At 40.8% G+C, this 20065-nt stretch overlaps 1 protein-coding gene across 1 annotated transcript; it reads right to left on the reverse strand.

The window, feature by feature from the left end:
• Window positions 1–19211, reverse strand: LOC144530650 (protein NLRC3-like). Its single transcript, XM_078270307.1, has 9 exons — window positions 19081–19211; window positions 14290–14396; window positions 11384–11639; window positions 6622–8476; window positions 3057–3230; window positions 2474–2647; window positions 2194–2367; window positions 1826–1872; window positions 1–1344 (listed from the first exon to the last, which is right to left on the reverse strand). Exons 3-9 carry the CDS (start codon window positions 11619–11621, stop codon window positions 800–802), a joined length of 3207 nt encoding a protein of 1068 aa, XP_078126433.1. The 5' UTR covers window positions 11622–11639; window positions 14290–14396; window positions 19081–19211; the 3' UTR covers window positions 1–799.
• Between the last annotated feature and the right edge of the window lie 854 nt (window positions 19212–20065).

Below are 20065 nucleotides of genomic sequence, written 5' to 3' on the forward strand. Positions count from 1 at the left end.
CTTCTACATGCTTTGTAAGTGGGAAAATCTGCAAAATTGGCAGTGTATCAAATACTTGTTCTCCCCACTGTATGTGCCACATCTAAATAATGTTTTTGAGAAGAAAATGCATTATATAGCCTACTGGTTCTTACTCCACCGCACTGAAATGCATAATAACACAAACAAATCAAAGATTAGAAAACAGTATAGAACCTCTGGACTAAACAACCTAACTGTAAATATACAGTAGTAGCTAAAACTAGCTCCCGCTCGAGAACTACAACAGTAACATGCTGCTTTAACATTGATGCTTAAGTATTAACTATCTAATAATGTCATATATGATGAAACATCATAAATATTGTACTGCCAAATGAGAACGTTCACTTTTGATGGTTAAAGTACATTCAGCTGATAATACTTCTGTACTTTAACATGTAAGTATTTTCACTATGGCTGCAACTAACGATTCTTTTCATTGTCGATTATTAGTTGTTTGGTCTATAAATTGTCGGAAAATGGTGAAAAATGTCAATCAGTGTTTTCCAAAGCTCAAGATGATGTTCTCAAATATCTTGTTTTGTCCACAACTCAAAGATATTCACTTTACTCTCACAGAGGAGAGAAGAAACTAGAAAATATTCACATTTAACAAGCTAGAATCAGAGAACTTGAAAAATAAAATGACTCAAACCGATTAATCAATTAATCAAAATAGCTGGTGAATAATTCAATAGTTGACAACTAATCGATTCATCTTTGCAGCTCTAATTTACACATTGCAGATTAAAGCAGCTACAGCAGAACACTCTCCATCCTACAGCTCACACAGAGACACTGAGGATTGAGACCCGCAGAGGTACCATAACCCAAACCCAGGATAGAGGGGTTCTGTGAAAGTGGTGCTGAAGGTGTGGAGAAGGATCCGTTTGTCAGAGTAGACTCTGTAGAAGGACAGAAGGCCAGCAGGCCAGTCCACATACACTGCTACTCTGTGAGAGACAGAATGGGGAAAAGGAATGTCTGTCCTTTTGTTATTGTGACAAATCGACAAACCGTTCACTTCAGAGCACTCCAGACTCCACGACTGCTCGTTTTTTCCGAACCTGCAGTCGTCGCTGTCTCCTCCCCGACGGATTCCACTGTAAGTCACTGATATGACAGCCTCTCCATTCCAGTTCACCTCCCAGTAACAGCGGCCAGTCAGAGCTTCCCTGCACAGCAGCTGATAGCAGTGGTCAAATCTGTGTGGATGGTCAGCGTATGGCTGCTCGTCGTCCACCCAGGTCACCTTCCTGTTGTTGTCAGACAGCTTGAGGTTTCTGTTTACGGTGTTTGTGTCCAGTCTGAGTTCACAGGCATCTGATGGGGGAAAAAAAGCAACCGGTTTATTATCTAACACACCTTATACTGTATGTTGATTTATTTTTTATATTTTAGCTATCATTTAACATTGTTGTAGGCCTAAAGTTATTCTTACATTTTACATGTATATAACATTTCAATTAATTAAATCTATTAGATAAATATAATTTAAATCATCTATTCTTAAAGACTGGGCCATAAAATGGCAACAAACATTACCATATTAATAAATGCTCATTTAGATCTATTAGTAATTTTAAAAAAAATCAAATTAAGAGCTTTTCATTTTATAAAAAACTTCATAATGACTCTTAGGATTTTTTTCAACATGAAGGGGTGAAAGCAACACAGACTACACTAAAGATCTATTTTTCTGCAAACATAATCTTATGCCATCATATAACCTTTAATTTTAAAATGCAAAAGTTGATAAAAAATCGACACAGTGTAGTTTTTACGTGTGAAACTGAACACTTACACTTCTTGACACCAGGTGTCAGCCTCTGCTCTCTGCAATCATCCATCCTGGAGGAAGAAACAAAGAAGCTTCCTCATCAGTAATCTTCATAAACTTGTGTGTATGTATTTCATGCACATTTAATGTTAGTGTATATACTTAATGGCTCTGACAATTATGTGAAACCTGTCTCTAGTGTCTTGTCTTAATAAATCAGTTATAATCCTTTTCCGTCCTAGTTGACTTGCCGGCACCTGTGTTTACTGGTGGTAACATTAACACTTGATGAACAGCTACTTTGTAAGAAATACAGCAGAGACCTAAATTTAAAACTGATGCAATGTCTATTTGTGTGCTATTTGTCACTGTGACTTGTTGTCTGCCCATACCTGAGTGTGTCCAGTCTCCACTTTGGATTCTTCAGTCCAGCAGAAAGCAGCTTCACGCCTGAGTCTCCTGGATGATTGTAGCTCAGATCCAGCTCTCTCAGATGGGAGGGGTTGGAGCTCAGAGCTGAGGCCAGAGAGGCACAGCCTTCCTCTGTGACCTGACAGCCTGACAGTCTACACACACACACACACACACACACACTTACTTTGTCTGTTGTCCATACGTTGAGCGTATCCAATCGTCACTTTGGATGTAATGAATAAATTGTTGAATACTGACCTCAGAGTTTCCAATCTACAGTGCTGACTCTTCAGTCCAGGAGCGAACAGCTTCACTCCAGAATCCTGCAGCTCATTGTTACTTAGGTCCAGCTCTCTCAGACTGGAGGACTGCGAGCTGAGAACTGAGGCAAGAACTTCACAGCTTCTCCCTGATGCTCCACAGCCACTCAGCCTGAGGAACAATTTCAGACAGCCAAGTCATATTTTTAGAAAGAAAACTAACAGTCTTAGGTACTGCTAGTGGCGGCAATGTTCATTAAACCTCACAAATACAAAAGTGTTGGACTTAACAGACAACATACTGGCATTTTTTTTTCGATTTTTAGAGCCTTACCAATAGTGTGGTTAAAACAGATTTCCTTGTGATGGCACTAGAGAAAAATTCTATGTGGTCATTAAAGGATACATCATGGATGGAAACTCAGACCATTAGTGAGGCTATAAAAAGGTGGCGAATAGTCATGATTGGCAGCTGTGATTGACTTGCGATTGGTCAACAACTTTTTTTCCTGTTTGAGCAGCCCGGAAGTCTCTGAATTTAGTGTTAACTATATACTATAGATAGGTTGATTGATTCTGACCTGAGAGTCTCCAGTGTACAGTGTGGACTCGCCAGTCCAACAGAAAGCCACTTCACTCCTGAATCTTGCAGCCCGTTGTTACTCAGGTCCAGCTCTCTCAGACTGGAGGACTGCGAGCTGAGAACTGAGGCCAGAGCTTCACAGCTTCTCTCTGACAGGTTACAGCCACTTAGCCTGAAGTGATATAGACAAACATTTACAGTTTCTATCATCTACAGTGTAAAAGCAGGACAATGTATTTCTTATTGGTTTTTAGGTTGTTTTAACAACACATACTGCATTAAAGGGGTGATAGAATGCAAAACCGATTTTACCTTGTCATAGTTGAATAACGACAGTTCGGTGGTTAAATAGGACATACATAGAAGCTCAAAATCCCATTGATATCCCTTTACTATGTAAATCTCACATTTTGAAACTGCCGCTGAAAACGGGCGAATCTGAACAAAGCTAAAAGTTGACATAAGCATCTCAACTCCTAGTCTGAGGTCAGCTTAGTCTTCTGAATCTAGCTAGGTCATGCAGATCTCCAGAGGTCCGCTATTTAATTACTAAATTCACTTCTGAGACTTTTTTACGCGAGAAATCAACTATATAGAGGTCAAATATGGGCCGTTTTACGAAAATTGATGGCTAATTGCAAATTTTGTCAGACTGTGTGTCGCAGTTCAGCAGGAGCTCAGCAGGCTACGTGACAGTGACCGGTGCTGCCTCGCCGCCCGGCGTGTCCTACTTCATAGACTCCGGCTCGCTGTGAGCTAGCTGGATCTCCGTCACGAAGGGAAGCTCCATACCCGCGCAAAGGCACCGGTTCTGGGTTACTGGACTACAAAATGCTCAGGCCCTGATGGAGCTCAGGGCCTGCAGCTAGCCGCGATCTTTACCCATAGGATTGAAGGGACAGTAGCAGCTAACGAAATCCCTAATGTTCACAAAAATGCATTAAATTGAAATCGGACACCATTGTTAGCTTTATAAGACCTTGGGGTAGATGTTATATAAGTGGCGTGACGAAATTCAAACTGTAAATGTACTCTAATTATGCCAAAAGTGAAGCTAACTAGCCGCGATCTGTACACATAGGATTGAAGGGACAGCAGCTAACGAAATCCCTAATGTTCACAAAAATGCATTAAATTGAAATCGGACACCATTGTTAGCTTTATAAGACCTTGGGGTAGATGTTATATAAGTGGCGTGACGAAATTCAAACTCTAAATGTACTCTAGTTATGCCGGCAGCTGGCAGCCAGTCAGCTCCGCGGAGCCCTGAGCCCCGGTAGTCCAGTAACCGAGAAACGGTGACTTTCACTGGGTATGGAGGTTGCCGTTGCCGGAGAGCTGAGATCCACAACACCTAGCACATCTTTGTCTCTGCCACCCTAGGGTGCTAAAGCGGTTAGCGCGACCAGTGCCGGTGCTAGTGCCTCTGTCTCTGACTCGTGAGTGCATGATATAGCCCTGTGGATCTGTCTTCCGTGGATGACCCCGCAATGCAACCAGTGCTAAAGTATCCGGTCGCTTCTTCTGCTGATACATGAATCATCGCACTAAAGTAACAGTTTGTCTCGGTAGGTAATAACTTGAGTCTTGCTTTACATGACAGATGACGTTGTCAATGAACAAGTTCTGTGGCCGAGTATTGATTGAAACTGTCGGGCAGTGTTGTTGATCTGTATTGTTGAAAACCTAAAACAATTGAACAAAATTGTGAAATATTCGGCCTCATGTTATACGAGCAGAACTAAACTATGTTTTGGGGATATATTAGATTCCTGACCACTTTTACAGCCTATAGGCCTTAGGTTAGGAGAGATGCACTATAGCACAGCCAGGTATGGTGCGTAATGGAGATTCCAAAGCGCTCTTCTTTTGGTCAGAACCAAGGAGAGCGATCGCGGATAGGTCCGTCCTTTGCACCGAAACTTTTTACAATGCAACAACATATTTAAAGAGCATCAAGCTATTACAATCTTTATTATGTAAGCACATATAATATATATAATATAAAAGTATATTAGTCAGTCATTTGTATTAGGTTAAAGAGTGATTTGATAACGTTTTTAATTTAAGGCCCACCCACAGTTGGTCTGGCCCATCCAAAACTGGAATCCTGGCTCCGTGCCTGCTAATATGTTTTACCGCATAACTTTTGCTATGTTTACGCCTGGCGTCCACACTACTCTGGCTTTTACCGAGCCCCTAAAACGGAGACATTTAGAAACACTGCTGACCCCATTTTAGTTTGAAAACTCCAGGGTCGTCTGGACGGGCAAAAACCTTGCGAGACCTTAGGAAAAGATGACTCAGACACCCATGTTCCCTTCCTTATTGGGTCTTATTTACCATGCCTGGCGAGATACGGGAGAATTGCAGGATCACATCTTGTCAGGCTTCAAGTAATGCGTTTGTGTCCTGAACAGCAGCGGCCCAAACCAATCAGCGTCCAATGAGGAGCTAATAGCAGCCACGGGTGTGGTTTAGGTGTGTGTCCATTCAAAACAACAATGGCGGACATGACAGACAGATCATCCAATCACCTGCCAGGTATTTTTTTGAAAGTGCCTGCCCTTTCTTAAACAGTTTCCAATGACGGCTTCGTAGATGGTTCTGTGTAATAAACAATCTGGCTAATAAGGTTAGGTCCTATAAGTCCCGACGTCTACTTCCGTGATTTGCCACATCCTATCACGTGACTCATTTCCGGGAGGAAACAAACAACATCAGCCTTGACTACCAGTGGTTAATTGTGTGGGACTGCAGATGTAAATTAGCCTAAGGCTAACTCTGGTGCAATGCATCAAATGGTCACGTTTATGTTTTAATTGCACATTGTCCCTTACAAATAAAATTGAAATTGAAATTCAACATGGATAACGAATTACAGCCACTTCTGACCTTGTTGTCGATTTTATAATGCTACTACTGCCTACATGCACAAGAGGTAAGCTATTACTCGAGCGTTTTGCGACAATTCCCATGTTGAGCAGAGTTATTGCATCGTATGCTTTTACAGACGCGTTAAGGCTCAATTGAGCCAGGATAATGCTTACGCCAATATCCCACAGACATACGTGGAATCGTGACAAGGAAATGTTTGGATTTTTTTCATACTCAAGAGCCTATGTTTACACCCTCTGATGAAAACATTTACGTCACGCGGACCCTTGCCGAACCAGACAGTATAATTTCTTTCGGCATTAGTATGGACGGAGTTTAGTTCTGAAACAGTGCTCATGAGAATGGAGATCGTTTTCGTTTTAAAACGCCACTTAGAAAACAAAAGTGTGGATGTAGCCTGATATTGCCTTCTACTTATATACAGTATGTGTGAACAGCATTATCCCCTTTTGTATGATTCATACAATTTGATAACTGGTGGTTTGGTTTGTGATTAATGTCTTGCCCGTCTCTATTCTGGCTGGGCTTTTACCCCACCTTTGAGTGTGTTGGATGACACTTTGTAGAACTAGTTTGTTTGAAGCATACTGAGCCCTTAAGAATCTCTTTAAGTACAACTAGGCATATTTAGAATGGTTTGTATGTATAGTTATCTGTGCACTTACAGAGCTTTGTTGGAAACTTTGACCACTGGCAGCAGCCTCAGAAGAGCCTCCTCTGAAGCAGAATATTTCCTCAAGTCAAACACATCCAGGTCTTTTTCTGATGACAGTAAGAAGAAAGCCAGAGCTGACCACTGAGCCGGAGACAGTTTGTCTGTGGAGAGACTTCCTGAACCCAGGTACTGTTGGATCTCCTCCACTAGAGAATGATCATCGAGCTCGTTCAGACAGTGGAACAGGTTGATGCACCTCTCTGGAGATGGATTCTCACTGATCTTCTTCTTGATGTACTCAACTGTTTCCTTATGGGTCTCTGAGCTACTTCTTTTCTTTTTAAGCAGGCCTTGTAGGTGAGTGCGTTTTGTTTGCTGTGAAAGACCTAGGAGGAAGCGCAGGAATAAATCCAGGTGTCCATTTGGACTCTGTAAGGCCTTGTCAATGGCATACCTGTGGACCTCTGCTGTAGATGCGTGGGTGAAATATAGCCACAGTCTTTTAATGGTTCCCTCAGGCATTACATTTTTGTTGCCATTAATGAGTGACATCTCCACATAAAGAGCAGCCAGAAACTCCTGAACACTCAGATGGACAAAGCTAAACATCTTGTCCTCATCCTTCCTCCTCCCATGCTCTTCTTTAAAGATCTCTGTGAACACTCCCGAATACATCGAGGCTCTACTGACATCAATGCCACTCTCTCTTAGGTCTTTCTCATAGAAGATCAGGTGGCCTTTTTCCAGTTGATGATAGGCTAATTTTGCTAATGACTGAATGTACAGAATTGTTTGGCCACACTTCTTTTTTGTCTGATCAATCTGAAACTCCAAGAACTCTGTGTACATCTCAGTCAGGGTCTTGGGTAACTCGCAATTTCTATCTGCTCTCAACACATGGTCCAGAACTGAAGCGATGATCCAGCAGAAGACTGGGATGTGGCACATGATGTGGAGGCTTCGTGATGTCTTGATGTGGGAGATGATTCTGCCGGCCTGCTCCTCCTCTCTGATTCTCTTCCTGAAGTACTCCTCTTTCTGTGGGTCGGTGAACCCTCGGACCTCTGTCACCATGTCAACTAAGTCAGAATGGATCTGATTGGCCGCTGCAGGTCGAGTGGTTATCCAGAGGCGAGCAGAAGGAAGCAGATTCTTCCTGATGAGGTTCGTCAGCAGCACATCCACTGAGTTTGGCATTGTCACATCAAAGTCGACTACTGATGTTTCACTGGTGGAGCAGTCCAGTTGAAGACGACTCTCATCCAGTCCATCCAAAACAAACAGAAGTTTGAATTCACTCTTGTCGTAGTTGGTGTTTCCTGAAGCCTGTAGTTTTGTAAATATGTCATTGAGAGCCTCACACTTGATGTCTTTGCTCTCCCTGATACATTTGTGAATGAGCTCTGCCAAACTAAACTCTTCTCCCTTCAGTAAATTCAGCTGGCGGAAGGTAAAAAGGAATAGAAGGTGCACATCTTGATTGGCTTTTCCTTTAGCCCAGTCCAACACAAACTTGCGCACTAGGAATGTTTTGCCAATTCCTGCAGTTCCATTGGTCAGCACTGTTCTTATGGGTCTGTATTTCCCAGAGGGAGGTTTGAATATGTCACTGGACTGAATTGGTTTCTCTGTTCCTGCTTGCTTCCCTGCCATCTCAATCTGCAGGACCTCATGCTGTGTGTTGATGTGTACGTCACCCCCGACCGTAATGTACAACTTGGTGTAGATATCATCCAGAGGTTGCTCATCCTTCTTTTGTGCCCACCCTTCTTGTGCACATAAAAACTTGTCTTCCAGGTTTGATTGGAACTTTTGTTGGTAATATGTGATTGGTTGTGGTGATTCTGATACTGGCAATGTCACATCTGTATAGAACAAAGTAACATAGTAAGTAATAGTATTACTATCGGTATCATGAAGCCATTTTCTGACTTTGTGATGATGATGGGTTACTTTTTGAAGGGAGCAAACAAAGTTGGAGAGTATTGTAAGTCTGGTGACCAAAGCGAATCATTATCAGGATAAATAGCACATTTAGAACATTTAAGTCCACAACTACTACATTTGCATGTAAATAAGTCCACACGTATCCATATTGATCCTAATTATGTGTTGACATGTCAAGGCACTACTGTATTGAAATGGGCTATCCATTTCCTCCAGTAATTATTAAATTTGTAGGTTCAGGGAGAAATTCCAATCCATTCCCCTCTAGTTGGGGGATCTTTAATTAGCCATTTTCTAGTTACAGTTTTTTTACTAGCTGTCAACATAATTTTAACGGAGTGTCTATTTGCACCCCGGGTACGAATAGCCTCGGCCACACAGCTGAGCTATTCACACCCTGTGACGTAACAACAAAAACACGTTGCTCGCGTGCACCGAAATCATGGCGGACGTTCATCTTCCTTGACAGCAGAAACTGGCAAATTAAGAAAGTTTTGTCTCTAAAGTTCATAACAATTGAATTTCTAGTGGAAAATGGATACTACAGTTGCGCTTTCTGTCTTCAGTGAACGCATGCAACCATTAGTTTGTTAGTACCTATTTTTTTGTATACAGTATCTGGCAACCGAGGCTTGAAGACACCAAGTGGTAAACAGTTGTTTAACAGTCCACAAGAACTGCTTGGTGAGTGGTTAGAATACTGAGCTCTGGTCTGGGAGTCTGGAGTTCGATGGTGAGGTGATCTTGTTTTTTTCATTTTGGATTGGACAATTTGCATGCCATTGCGCAAGTCAGGGCCCGCAAAGGGCCCACGATGTTCCCCGTGGTAGGGGAAGACTCATGAATATTTATTTGGGGACTCATCCCTGAATGGGTAGTACTCGTTGCCTGCTCTGGTTGGGTTGGTTAGGTTTAGGCAAGAGGAGTGGGATTGGTTATGGTTAGGGTATGAATGAATATTCATGAATCTTCCCTTACCACCCTGTAAAAAAAATATCGCGGCCCACGCAAGTCTCTCTGAAGTGTGCGAAATATTGGACACTGCAACGATAATATTCCAAAAAGGTGTAATACATGAGTAGTATGGATAACCGTGTGTAAATATATGCCAAGGTACTGTAAATGCACAGGGATGCAAATTGCATACATTGATATTTGTACCAGACGGGGTATTAATAGAACACATTGCTGTGTGCACCGGCGGGGTACGAATAGCATTCATTTCTAATTGCACCAGGGTACGAATAGCATACACTGCTAATTGTACCAGGAATGCAAATAGCTTCGCCCTAATTTTAATCAAGTGCCTATCACTAGAATTGATTATGTATGGGAGATTGCCAAGATATATTGTACAGAAATCATATTTCATGTCACAGCCCATTATTAAGTTACTCTTTTCCACTATTTCAATCCAATAAGGTCGGAAAGTTGGACAATCCCAGAAGATGTGGAAGCGATCCGCTTGAGTGTTACCACAGTCCCTCCAACATCTTCCCAAATTTGGCAAATCCTTCTGTTTTAGTTTTATTTCCGGTGTAATAAAAAATCTAATCATATTCCTCCATGTAAATTCCCTCCAATTACCTGAAGTTGAAGTGCTCAGCTGGGTTTTGCAAATGTTTAGCCAATCCTCTACTGAAATAGTTATATCAGCTTCTTTCTCCCATTTCGCTTTGATATAGAGTGTAGAGTTCCCATTATGTAGCTGTTAGCATGAATAGATTCTAGCAATCTGTTTTTTGTTGATCTTAGATTTATATGCATTAATCAATATGTGAATTAGGTCTGTATTACAGTCTTCTGTTGTCTTAGTAGTACTGTTAAAGTGGGCTCTAACCTGCAGGTATCTAAAGAAGTCCTGATTTTCTAAGTAATATTTAATTACCTATAAGCAATATAAGTTTTTTTTAAATGGAATTACTGATCTGTTAAAGCCAAATCGTTGCAGTGTTATATAAATGTTCCAACCGGACAGAATCAAATGCCTTTTCGGCATCAAGGCACAGAACATTGGATTTATCCTTTTGCTCATATGCTCCATTAAGTGTAAAGCCCGTCTTACGTTATCTTGTGTTTGTCTGTTCTTAAGGAACCCCTTTTGGTCATCATCTGTTATGTCTGGAATTATGTCTTCTAGTCTTTTTACAATGATTGAGGTGTAAACAGGTGTTTGATACAGGTGTTTGATACAGGTGTCTGTAGTCCAAATTTTGAATCGATATTGGTCTGTACGAAATTTTAAGTGTGAAATTGAAGCATTTCAGTAATATTGGTACTAGTATTTCTCTGAATGTTTTATACCATTCAGCTGGAAACCCATCAGCACCTGGCATTTTATTTGTTTTAAGTCTTGAAATGGCATTATCTAGTTGTTGTCTTGTTATCTCACGCATCATTGCTTTCACATTGCACTCTGCCAAACGCACCAAACACTGTAAACACGCGGTTGAAACGGTGGCTTGTTTATTGGACAGAATATCCGAAACTCGCCGACACTTCTGGTCTCAGAAATAATGGAGCAGCACCAAATTTCTTTCAAAGTTCTTGGGTTGGGTTCTTGGGACCAGAGTTTGTTTGTTTGGTCCGCACCAGAGTTCGTAAGATCTTTCACACCAGCCCACTCCACGGACTATCCGACCAAACACTCAAGGGTTTCGTTTTAAACGGAACAAACGAGGTAGGCGTGAAAGCAACCTAAGTTTAAGTTTAGACGTTTTTCAATTAGACTTCAAAACAGACATGAAAAAGGCTAATGAGAGAACAGCTTTATGTAACATTGTTGTCAGCTGCTTTAACTAAGTGAGTTTAATTTTAATTTGTACCTTTCCTTGATAAATTATGTGCCAGATCTCTCATGTTGAGCTTCTTTAACACCACGTTGGCCTTTGTCAGAGCTCCAGGAAGGCCGTAGGTCCGCACCATCACATCCACCGTTTCCCACCTTTTTGCTCTCTCCAGATGACACACTTTGATGCCATTCTGACACAGGTGCCATTTGAAGTTCTCAAAATCATCTTCTTTCAAATCCTCCAGAGTGTTAAAGAGGTCCTCTGTTGTCATTGTTCACCAAAGTGACAGCTGTGGATGTAAAATGCAGTATTTAGACCTCTTCACTCACAGAGAATCATTTTAATATGGATTAATTGTACTTTCTTGGCAATTAGTTCTACACACAGTAACCCATAATGAGAAACCCCACTGATAATACCCTCTGCTATAATTATGAGTCATATTTCTATATTTAATATAGTTAGGTATTATTGTCGTTGCTGTGCATCTCTCTACCTTAACCCCTCTCCTGTCGAGCCAGGTTCTGTTCGAGCTTTTTGCCTGTTAAAACCCATTGGTTTGTGGACTGCCGTTTTGAAGCCTCGAGTTTAGAAATTTGGCGGTCACCATCTTGTTTTTTTGAAACCGGACGTGATGATTTTTTGATGAGAGGGTGGAGCTGGGGATGATGATGCCGAGCCAGTGTTGTTTATGGTTGCAATGGCGCTGCGCTAATTTAAACGCTAAAGAGGGGAACTTGCAGATTTTCAACCCTTCTGAAGCGAGGCATCCAGTGGAGGTTTACCGAGGTTACCTCCCCTTTCTCTGCTTTGCCCGCCCAGAGAATTTGGCCCACCCATGAGAGAGAGACATCATGGCTTTCAAACAAGCAAAGTGGCAGTTGGTCAAGGCCACACCCCCACCCTCCACCTTGCCCCCCCTCCTCCTCAATAGCTACAGACACAGAAATGGCACATCCTAAGGAAAGCTCATTGTGGGACTGGCTCTAGTGGCTGTAATTCTGCACCAAGGCTGAATTTCAGGAAAGAGATTTCAGATACAGTATTAGGGGACCACTAAGGCCTATATAAAAGAGACTTCAGATACAGTATTAGGGGACCACTAAGGCCTATATAAAAGAGACTTCAGATACAGTATTAGGGGACCACTAAGGCCTATATAAAAGAGACTTCAGATACAGTATTAGGGGACCACTAAGGCCTATATAAAAGAGACTTCAGATACAGTATTAGGGGACCACTAAGGCCTATATAAAAGAGACTTCAGATACAGTATTAGGGGACCACTAAGGCCTATAAAAAGAGACTTCAGATACAGTATTAGGGGACTACTAAGGCCTATATAAAAGAGACTTCGGATACAGTATTAGGGGACCACTAAGGCCTATATAAAAGAGACTTCAGATACAGTATTTAGGGACCACTAAGGCCTATATAAAAGAGACTTCAGATACAGTATTAGGGGACCACTAAGGCCTATATAAAGAGACTTCAGATACAGTATTAGGGGACCACTAAGGCCTATATAAAGAGACTTCAGATACAGTATTAGGGGACCACTAAGGCCTATATAAAAGAGACTTCAGATACAGTATTAGGGGACCACTAAGGCCTATATAAAAGAGACTTCAGATACAGTATTAGGGGGACCACTAAGGTCTATATAAAAGAGACTTCAGATACAGTATTAGGGGACCACTAAGGCCTATATAAAAGAGACTTCAGATACAGTATTAGGGGACCACTAAGGCCTATATAAAAGAGACTTCGAGATGCAGTATTAGGGGGACCACTAAGGTCTATATAAAAGAGACTTCAGATACAGTATTAGGGGGACCACTAAGGCCTATATAAAAGAGACTTCAGATACAGTATTAGGGGACCACTAAGGCCTATATAAAAGAGACTTCAGATACAGTATTAGGGGGACCACTAAGGCCTATATAAAAGAGACTTCAGATACAGTATTAGGGGACCACTAAGGTCTATATAAAAGAGACTTCAGATACAGTATTAGGGGACCACTGAGGTCTATATAAAAGAGACTTCAGATACAGTATTAGGGGACCACTGAGGTCTATATAAAAGAGACTTCAGATACAGTATTAGGGGACCACTAAGGTCTATATAAAAGAGACTTCAGATACAGTATTAGGGGACCACTAAGGCCTATATAAAAGAGACTTCAGATACAGTATTAGGGGACCACTAAGGCCTGTATAAAACATCCAAAGAGCACCATGTCAGGGGACCTTTAATCATGAATTGCAGTATTATTAAAACATCTATTAACCCATTCACTAACCATTAGTGCTTGTCTAAATCATATTTATAAATACATGCATGTTTAGTTAAAATAAAGTTCAGAAGTATTAGCAACAAATGTATTTAAAGTATCAAAAGTAAAAGTACATATTATGCAGAATGATCTTATTTTTTTATTGGATTATTATTATGAATGCATTAGTGGTTGTATACACATATATATATACATATATACACATACATATATATGTATATATATATATATGTATATATATATATATATATATAATGTAATATATTCCAACATTAATTTCTAAACAGAAAATAATTAATTCAGTTTTAAAGATTTGTCTGTAATCAGTGGACATACAGTATGTGTGGCAATGAAGATGTGAAAGCTGTAAACTCTTAAATTTGATGCTTATTTAAAAGAAAACGTACATGGTATTTAATAAAATATAATTCTACACTCATTTAGGTTTTTGATTCTCTAATTTGCATATTGGATTCTATGACAGAACCTTCACTATTATGATGATGTTGATGTCATAGTTGTACATTCTGTTCTCTGAGAGCTTCAGGTTCAGCTAGAGAATCTCTCTTATTTGGTATCTGGACTGCTCAGCTATACGACCCCTCTAATAAGACTTATTCGTTCACTCCGTTCAACAAACCTGAACTGGTTCCAAACTTGACTTCTCTTCAAAATGGACACCCACTTCATTCTTGAACAAGTCCAAAGAATGTGGCCGTCTTCTTTCTCAGAGGAAGAGCGACACCGCTACAAAGCAGAAGTGAGTTTTAAGTTTGTGTATATGTAAAGGTGCAATGTTCATATTTATGTAACATTGTATAATATGGTGTGATTCGCTTCAAACTGCTGTACTCAATCTGTGTTGCAGAAAATGATGCTGAGGCAGTTTCTGCTCATGAAGCAGCAGGATCAACTTCCTGATTATTTATCAGTCAGAGACATGAAGACCTGGCTGCTGACAGGAAGAAGCTTCCTGGAGGAGTGAGTCAAAGTGATTATTGATGTGATCCATATGGAAATTTACATTAGAAAGATTTTTCAAATGTTTTAAAGTTGTAGAAATAACACACTCTTTTTGTTTTTGATAGCTTTCAGGAAATAATTGAGAGGACAGGAATTGATCATCTGTTCACAGCTGAACTGGTGAGTAAAATATAGGGGATCTTCAGACTTAAGAGCGATATTTAAATGTTAAATAGTTTAAATTGAGTCAGCTACAGTCCTGTTGAGACTAACTAAAGAGTGGTGTTGACAGGCCTGGACCACAGCGAGACTCTTCTGTCTCAGTCAGATGGAAGAAGAGCTCCTGGAAGAGCTGGACAAAGAAAAGTGTCTTTCCCAGCTGTTCAGCAGGAAGGTCACACTGGAGGGCCTTCAGATGCTTGTCTCAGTCGTCCACCCAAAAGCAGAAAAGGATACACAAATCTACCTTTCAGCCCTGCACGGCAAGCTGCTTGACATCTTTGGTGGCATTCAGATCGCCAGCGGCCCGCTCTCTGCAGGGGACGCAAAACCAGCAGAGCTCTTGGAGCTGGGACAGAGTGCTGCGGCGTTGGTACCAGAGGTGGTGGACACTGCTCTTAAGTTCCTCCTGGAAGAACCAGAGCGGGAAAACAAGAGTGAAGCCGCCAGTGCTGAGATTGGCAAACTGCTGACTAACTCAGCATTTCCCTGCCTCTCTCGGTTTGGAAGAGTTTCTAAAACTCTTCTGCTCTGTGTCTGCACCAAAGAAGCTCAATCCATGGTCGAAGCCATCTATAACAGGTTTGACAGGTGCTCCAAGTCCTTCAAGCTGATGGACTATGATGAAAGCTATTACAATGCTACAGAGGGCGTCATCTCTGCCATCCAGGATATGGACCATGAAATGCAGACTGATGCATCCAGCCAGGCTCACTTTCAGCTGGAAGAGGGACTCGTGGATGAGAGGGAGGCTTCTCCACGCATTGCTCTAGATGAAGAGGTTGACACTTACCCAAATGATGTGACTGAGGACACAATCAATAAAGAGGACACCCTGCTTCAGGACTCTGCTGTCCAGGATATGGACCATGAAGTGCAGTTTACTGCATCCAGCCAGGCTCACCTTCAGCTGGAAGAGGGACTTCTGGAGAAGAGGGAGGCTTCTCTTAAGGTCTTTTTCTCAGAGGAGCTGGAAGAGGGACTTGTGGAGGAGAGGGAGGCTTCGCCACGAGTCTCTCTTGAGCAGATGGCCACCATGTTAAGCCTAGCTGATGGGGACACATCTTCTGTTACACTGGAGACCATTGTGGCTGTGCACTTGGATGAGCTGGAAGAACTGCAGCAGGAGGAAGTGGAGGTATATGAGACACAGGACTTCCTGGTTCAGGACTGTGATAAGAAGAAGAAGAAGGGAGTGCGTGCCTTTTTCTGTGGTTTCCGGAAGATGATGACACGTTGCTTTCGTGTTTCCACAAAGCAATAAATCACAGCACTCCCTCTGCAATAATATTGTTAAATACATTCAATAAAAACTATTAATTTTAAGTCATTACTCATTCTCTCTGTAGTTAGTATGTACTGTTTTTGCACAGGTGTCAATTTTGAGTAATAATCCATTCAACATGCCTCATGAATGCACATGAAAACAAGTTAAATGTTACACAAATGGACATCGGTGTCCAAAAACATTTGATAATTTTCAACATGTATTCCAAAAACCTCAATATACATGAAACATACAGTTGGTTTGATTCAGGTCGTATCTTTTAAAAATAGTCCTACTTAGTCAGCATTTCATTCCCTTGCTAGTCTATAGCCACGACGTTCCACTTCCGAGATTGCTCCGGTGCCGGAGGAAATTCTGCCGGATGCGTGTCTATTCGCAGATGTCCGTTTCCTTCCGCTTTCTTTGTGTTGGAATTTTAAACTCCGGTCGATTTAACTGCTCCTCAGATCTCTGCAGGGTAAATCCAGACAGCTAGCTAGACTATCTGTCCAATCTGATTGCCTAATCGGGAGCACCGGGAAAATTCCCGGTGTGCCGGTCTGTTTGTTTTGGCCGCGAGGGCCGTTGTTGTCATGGCACTGGGTTGAAATATGGATGCTGTCCCTAGGCTGCCTGCACTCACAGCAGCCCCACTTTTTTATTTATTATTTTACCGCAGTCCCACTCTTTTTATTTATTATTTTACCGCAGTCCCACTCTTTTTATTTATTATTTTACCGCAGTCCCACTCTTTTTATTTATTATTTTACCGCAGTCCCACTCTTTTTATTTATTATTTTACCGCAGCCCCACTCTTTTTATTTATTATTTTACCGCAGCCCCACTCTTTTTTATTATTTTCCCCCAGCCCCCCCCCCTTTTTTTTATTATTTTACCGCAGCCCCACTCTTTTTTATTTAATATTTTCTCGCAGAGTGCAGCCTGCAGGTTAATGACGACGTGATTATCGTTTGACTCCCTGGCCCCGCCCCCGACACGGCACCTTGCAAGTTGCTCAAAATAAAAAAAAAAGTCAGATAAAAATGGATAACAGGAAGCGCAAACGCGGCGCTGAAAAGGCCAGAATAAAAAAAGAAGAAAGCTTTGGAAACTGACGCGGCCAAATGTTCTAAACTGAGCATATTTTCCCCTCAAAAAAACAAATGAAGACGACGAGGCCGTTAAGTAAGCTATATAACGTTAAGGTAGCTAGGAGCAGTGCAAGATGCTAGCGACCGTGCAAAACAACGTTGTCTGCAAACCACCGTTCATGTATCAAACTTTTTCTTGTAGCTCTTCAGCAGCAGCCGCCTCTAGTCCGGTTTGCTGCTAACAGTGAAGAGCAAGGCCCAGTAACGTTACCAAACTCCAGTCATGAGCCCAACACACCAGAATGGTCAGGTAGGATTGTCATTCAGAAGAACTAATAGTAATGAAGAGCCCTGCTCAATGAAAAATGCCCTGAGATCATTAATGATACCTGATGATTCAGCAATACATTAATAAAACTGACTTGACTTGACTTGAAAGCTTTGTAAAAAGGGGATATTTGTGGTGAGAAATAAATGTAAAAAAATATAATTTAGTGTCAGAAACAGAGCCAGGACCCAGTTGTGAAGAGACTAATGCTCTCACTGTGAAAGACACAGGTAAGCTGCTGTTGTACCAGTGTGTGAATAAGCAAACATTATCACTGGAAAAAAATGCTTTTCTTACTTAGTATCTTACTTGTTTCCAGTTCAAATATCTAAATATTCTTAATTCAAGATACATTTACTAGACAAGTGAAATGGCATAAGAAATGATGTCTTTTTCTGAAAAAAAAACAACCTAAAAATTAAATGATTGTTTTTTTGTTGTTGCTTAAAACAAGCTAAATCTAAAACAGTTATTTTTCTTACCCCATTGGCAGATAATGTAGCTTGTTTTAAGCAAAACATCACTTAATTTTGAGGTGTTTTTTCATACTTGTTTAGTAAATGCATCTTGATGTAAGATCTTTTTTTAGGTATTTGGACTGGAAACGAGACAAAAATACTAAGTAAGAAAAGCATTTTTTTTTTGTTGCAGTGATCACATTAGTTACAATATAACAACTTTTTTATGCCCAAGTGTTACTAGTGACCCATTGTGTTTTTAATCAAACGATAGTGAATATACAAAGCCCACGATTGAAAGGGAACAGGATAAAAGTAATATGAATTGAGCCTGCATATTTTGCCATTTGGAAATTTTCATTTTATTTTAATCTTTATTTTTTATTTTGTTTTATATATTTGTTTTTGTTAGATTTTTTTCTTCGTTTCAATGTTTGGATATTTATGAATACTAATTCTTAAAGAAAATAGGTGCTGATACTGTCCTGTTATTTACTGTTCTAATAAATCTTCACTGTGAAGCAAAACTTAGGCTACTGTTTTTGCACTGAATTGGAAACGATGATATTTTTCAAAGATACAATGAATTGCAAGGCTGTAGAGAACAGTGAGCCTATTGCAGACTTATATTCTGAGGTTTTAATTACATACAATACAATTGCATTTAATATAGTCAGTCATGAACTAAAGTGGGCCGGTCTAAGGCATGAAACTCCAGGGCTGAAAATGAGTCCCAATCAGGCCCTGAATCTGAGTTTTCTGTTGCACGACTAAAACAACTCTTGAACGTACACACGTTCCACCAAAACAAGTTCCTCTCCATGGTAACACAATTTGGGTCATCAAACTTCCTCAGCTGAGCTCTAAACAATCCAAAGAAGATGGAAGTATTTAGGGGAAAAAAGTCAATTTTGTTATAAGTTAAATTGAAAGTAGCCTACACTAAATGGTAAAGAAACCCAGGGGGACTACCAATAGCATCAGTAGAAGCTAAGGATCCCCATTCTTTTAACAACAAACACCCCCAATCCTTTTAACAATAATAATAATTTAAATGGAGCTATCTACATAAGCAAGCATACAAGGTCAAATATAGGAATCTTACCTGTTATTGAAAGCTTGTAGAATATTTCAACCTGCCTACCGTCTGGCAGGAGTCTGGCTGCTGCATTGACGTCAAAGAAGTTAAGAGGAGACAAAACGTGTGAACATGCTGACACTTTTTCTGTGGCTCTGTGGTTGAACTTTTATAAGTACAATTGAAACTTCAGCTCAATCTCCTTTTTCAGCACCATGTGAGGAAGTCAGAAAGCAGAAATGTTTCCCCTTTTCTTTACTCATACATTACAGCATCATCGAGTACTTCTATCATGCATCAGTCAGAAAGCAGACATGTTTCCCCTTTTCTTTACTCATACATTACAGCATCATCGAGTACTTCTATCATGCATCAGTCAAATACTTATTTGAATGAGACCCTATAGAGCCTGCCAGTTGTTGTAGAAGGTGTACAGTATGTTGATGGGCTAGAAGGTGAATATTCTGTCCAGTCGCCTCTCCCTCAGCTTTGCAAAATGTATGCTGAATTTTCTATTTTACAAATATAAGTTGTGCTTTATGTGCTTGACGTTGGAATGTGATGTCACGTATAGGCCGCTCATCAGGATTGGAAAATCAACTTGCCAGTCTCCTGCTAGTCTATATCCACGACCTTCCACTTCTGGGATTGCTCCGTTGCTGCCAGAAATTCCGCCGTATGTCCTTTTCAGCCAGATGTCTGTTACCTTCTCCTTTCTTTGTGTTGGCATTCTAAACTCCAGTGGACTTCTGAGGACTATGGTTAACTGCTCCTCAGATCTCTGCAGGGTAAATCCAGACAGCTAGCTAGACTATCTGTCCAATCTGAGTTTTCTGTTGCACGACTAAAACAACTTTTGAACGTACACAATGTTCCACCAAAACAAGTTCCTTCCCGAGGCTATTTTGCAGAGGCACTGTGGCTCCGTCTGACGCTCATGACGAACCAATCACGATTGTGATTGGTTTAAAGAAATGCCAATAAACCACAGCAAGTTTTTCTCCCATCCTGG

This window comes from Sander vitreus, chromosome 15 (assembly GCF_031162955.1).
Source record: "Sander vitreus isolate 19-12246 chromosome 15, sanVit1, whole genome shotgun sequence".
Classification (NCBI taxonomy): domain Eukaryota; kingdom Metazoa; phylum Chordata; class Actinopteri; order Perciformes; family Percidae; genus Sander; species Sander vitreus.

What these genes read in the sequence shown, in the direction of transcription:
- LOC144530650 (XM_078270307.1), bottom strand. Translation starts at nt 11,621, where the DNA reads ATGACAACAGAGGACCTCTTTAACACTCTGGAGGATTTGAAAGAAGAT. An exon ending in ACATAATTTATCAAGGAAAG is followed by an intron (nt 8,477 to 11,383) that starts GTACAAATTAAA and finishes TGTTCTATACAG; the next exon opens with ATGTGACATTGCCAGTATCA. An exon ending in TGTAGATTGGAAACTCTGAG is followed by an intron (nt 2,368 to 2,473) that starts GTCAGTATTCAA and finishes GTGTGTGTGTAG; the next exon opens with ACTGTCAGGCTGTCAGGTCA.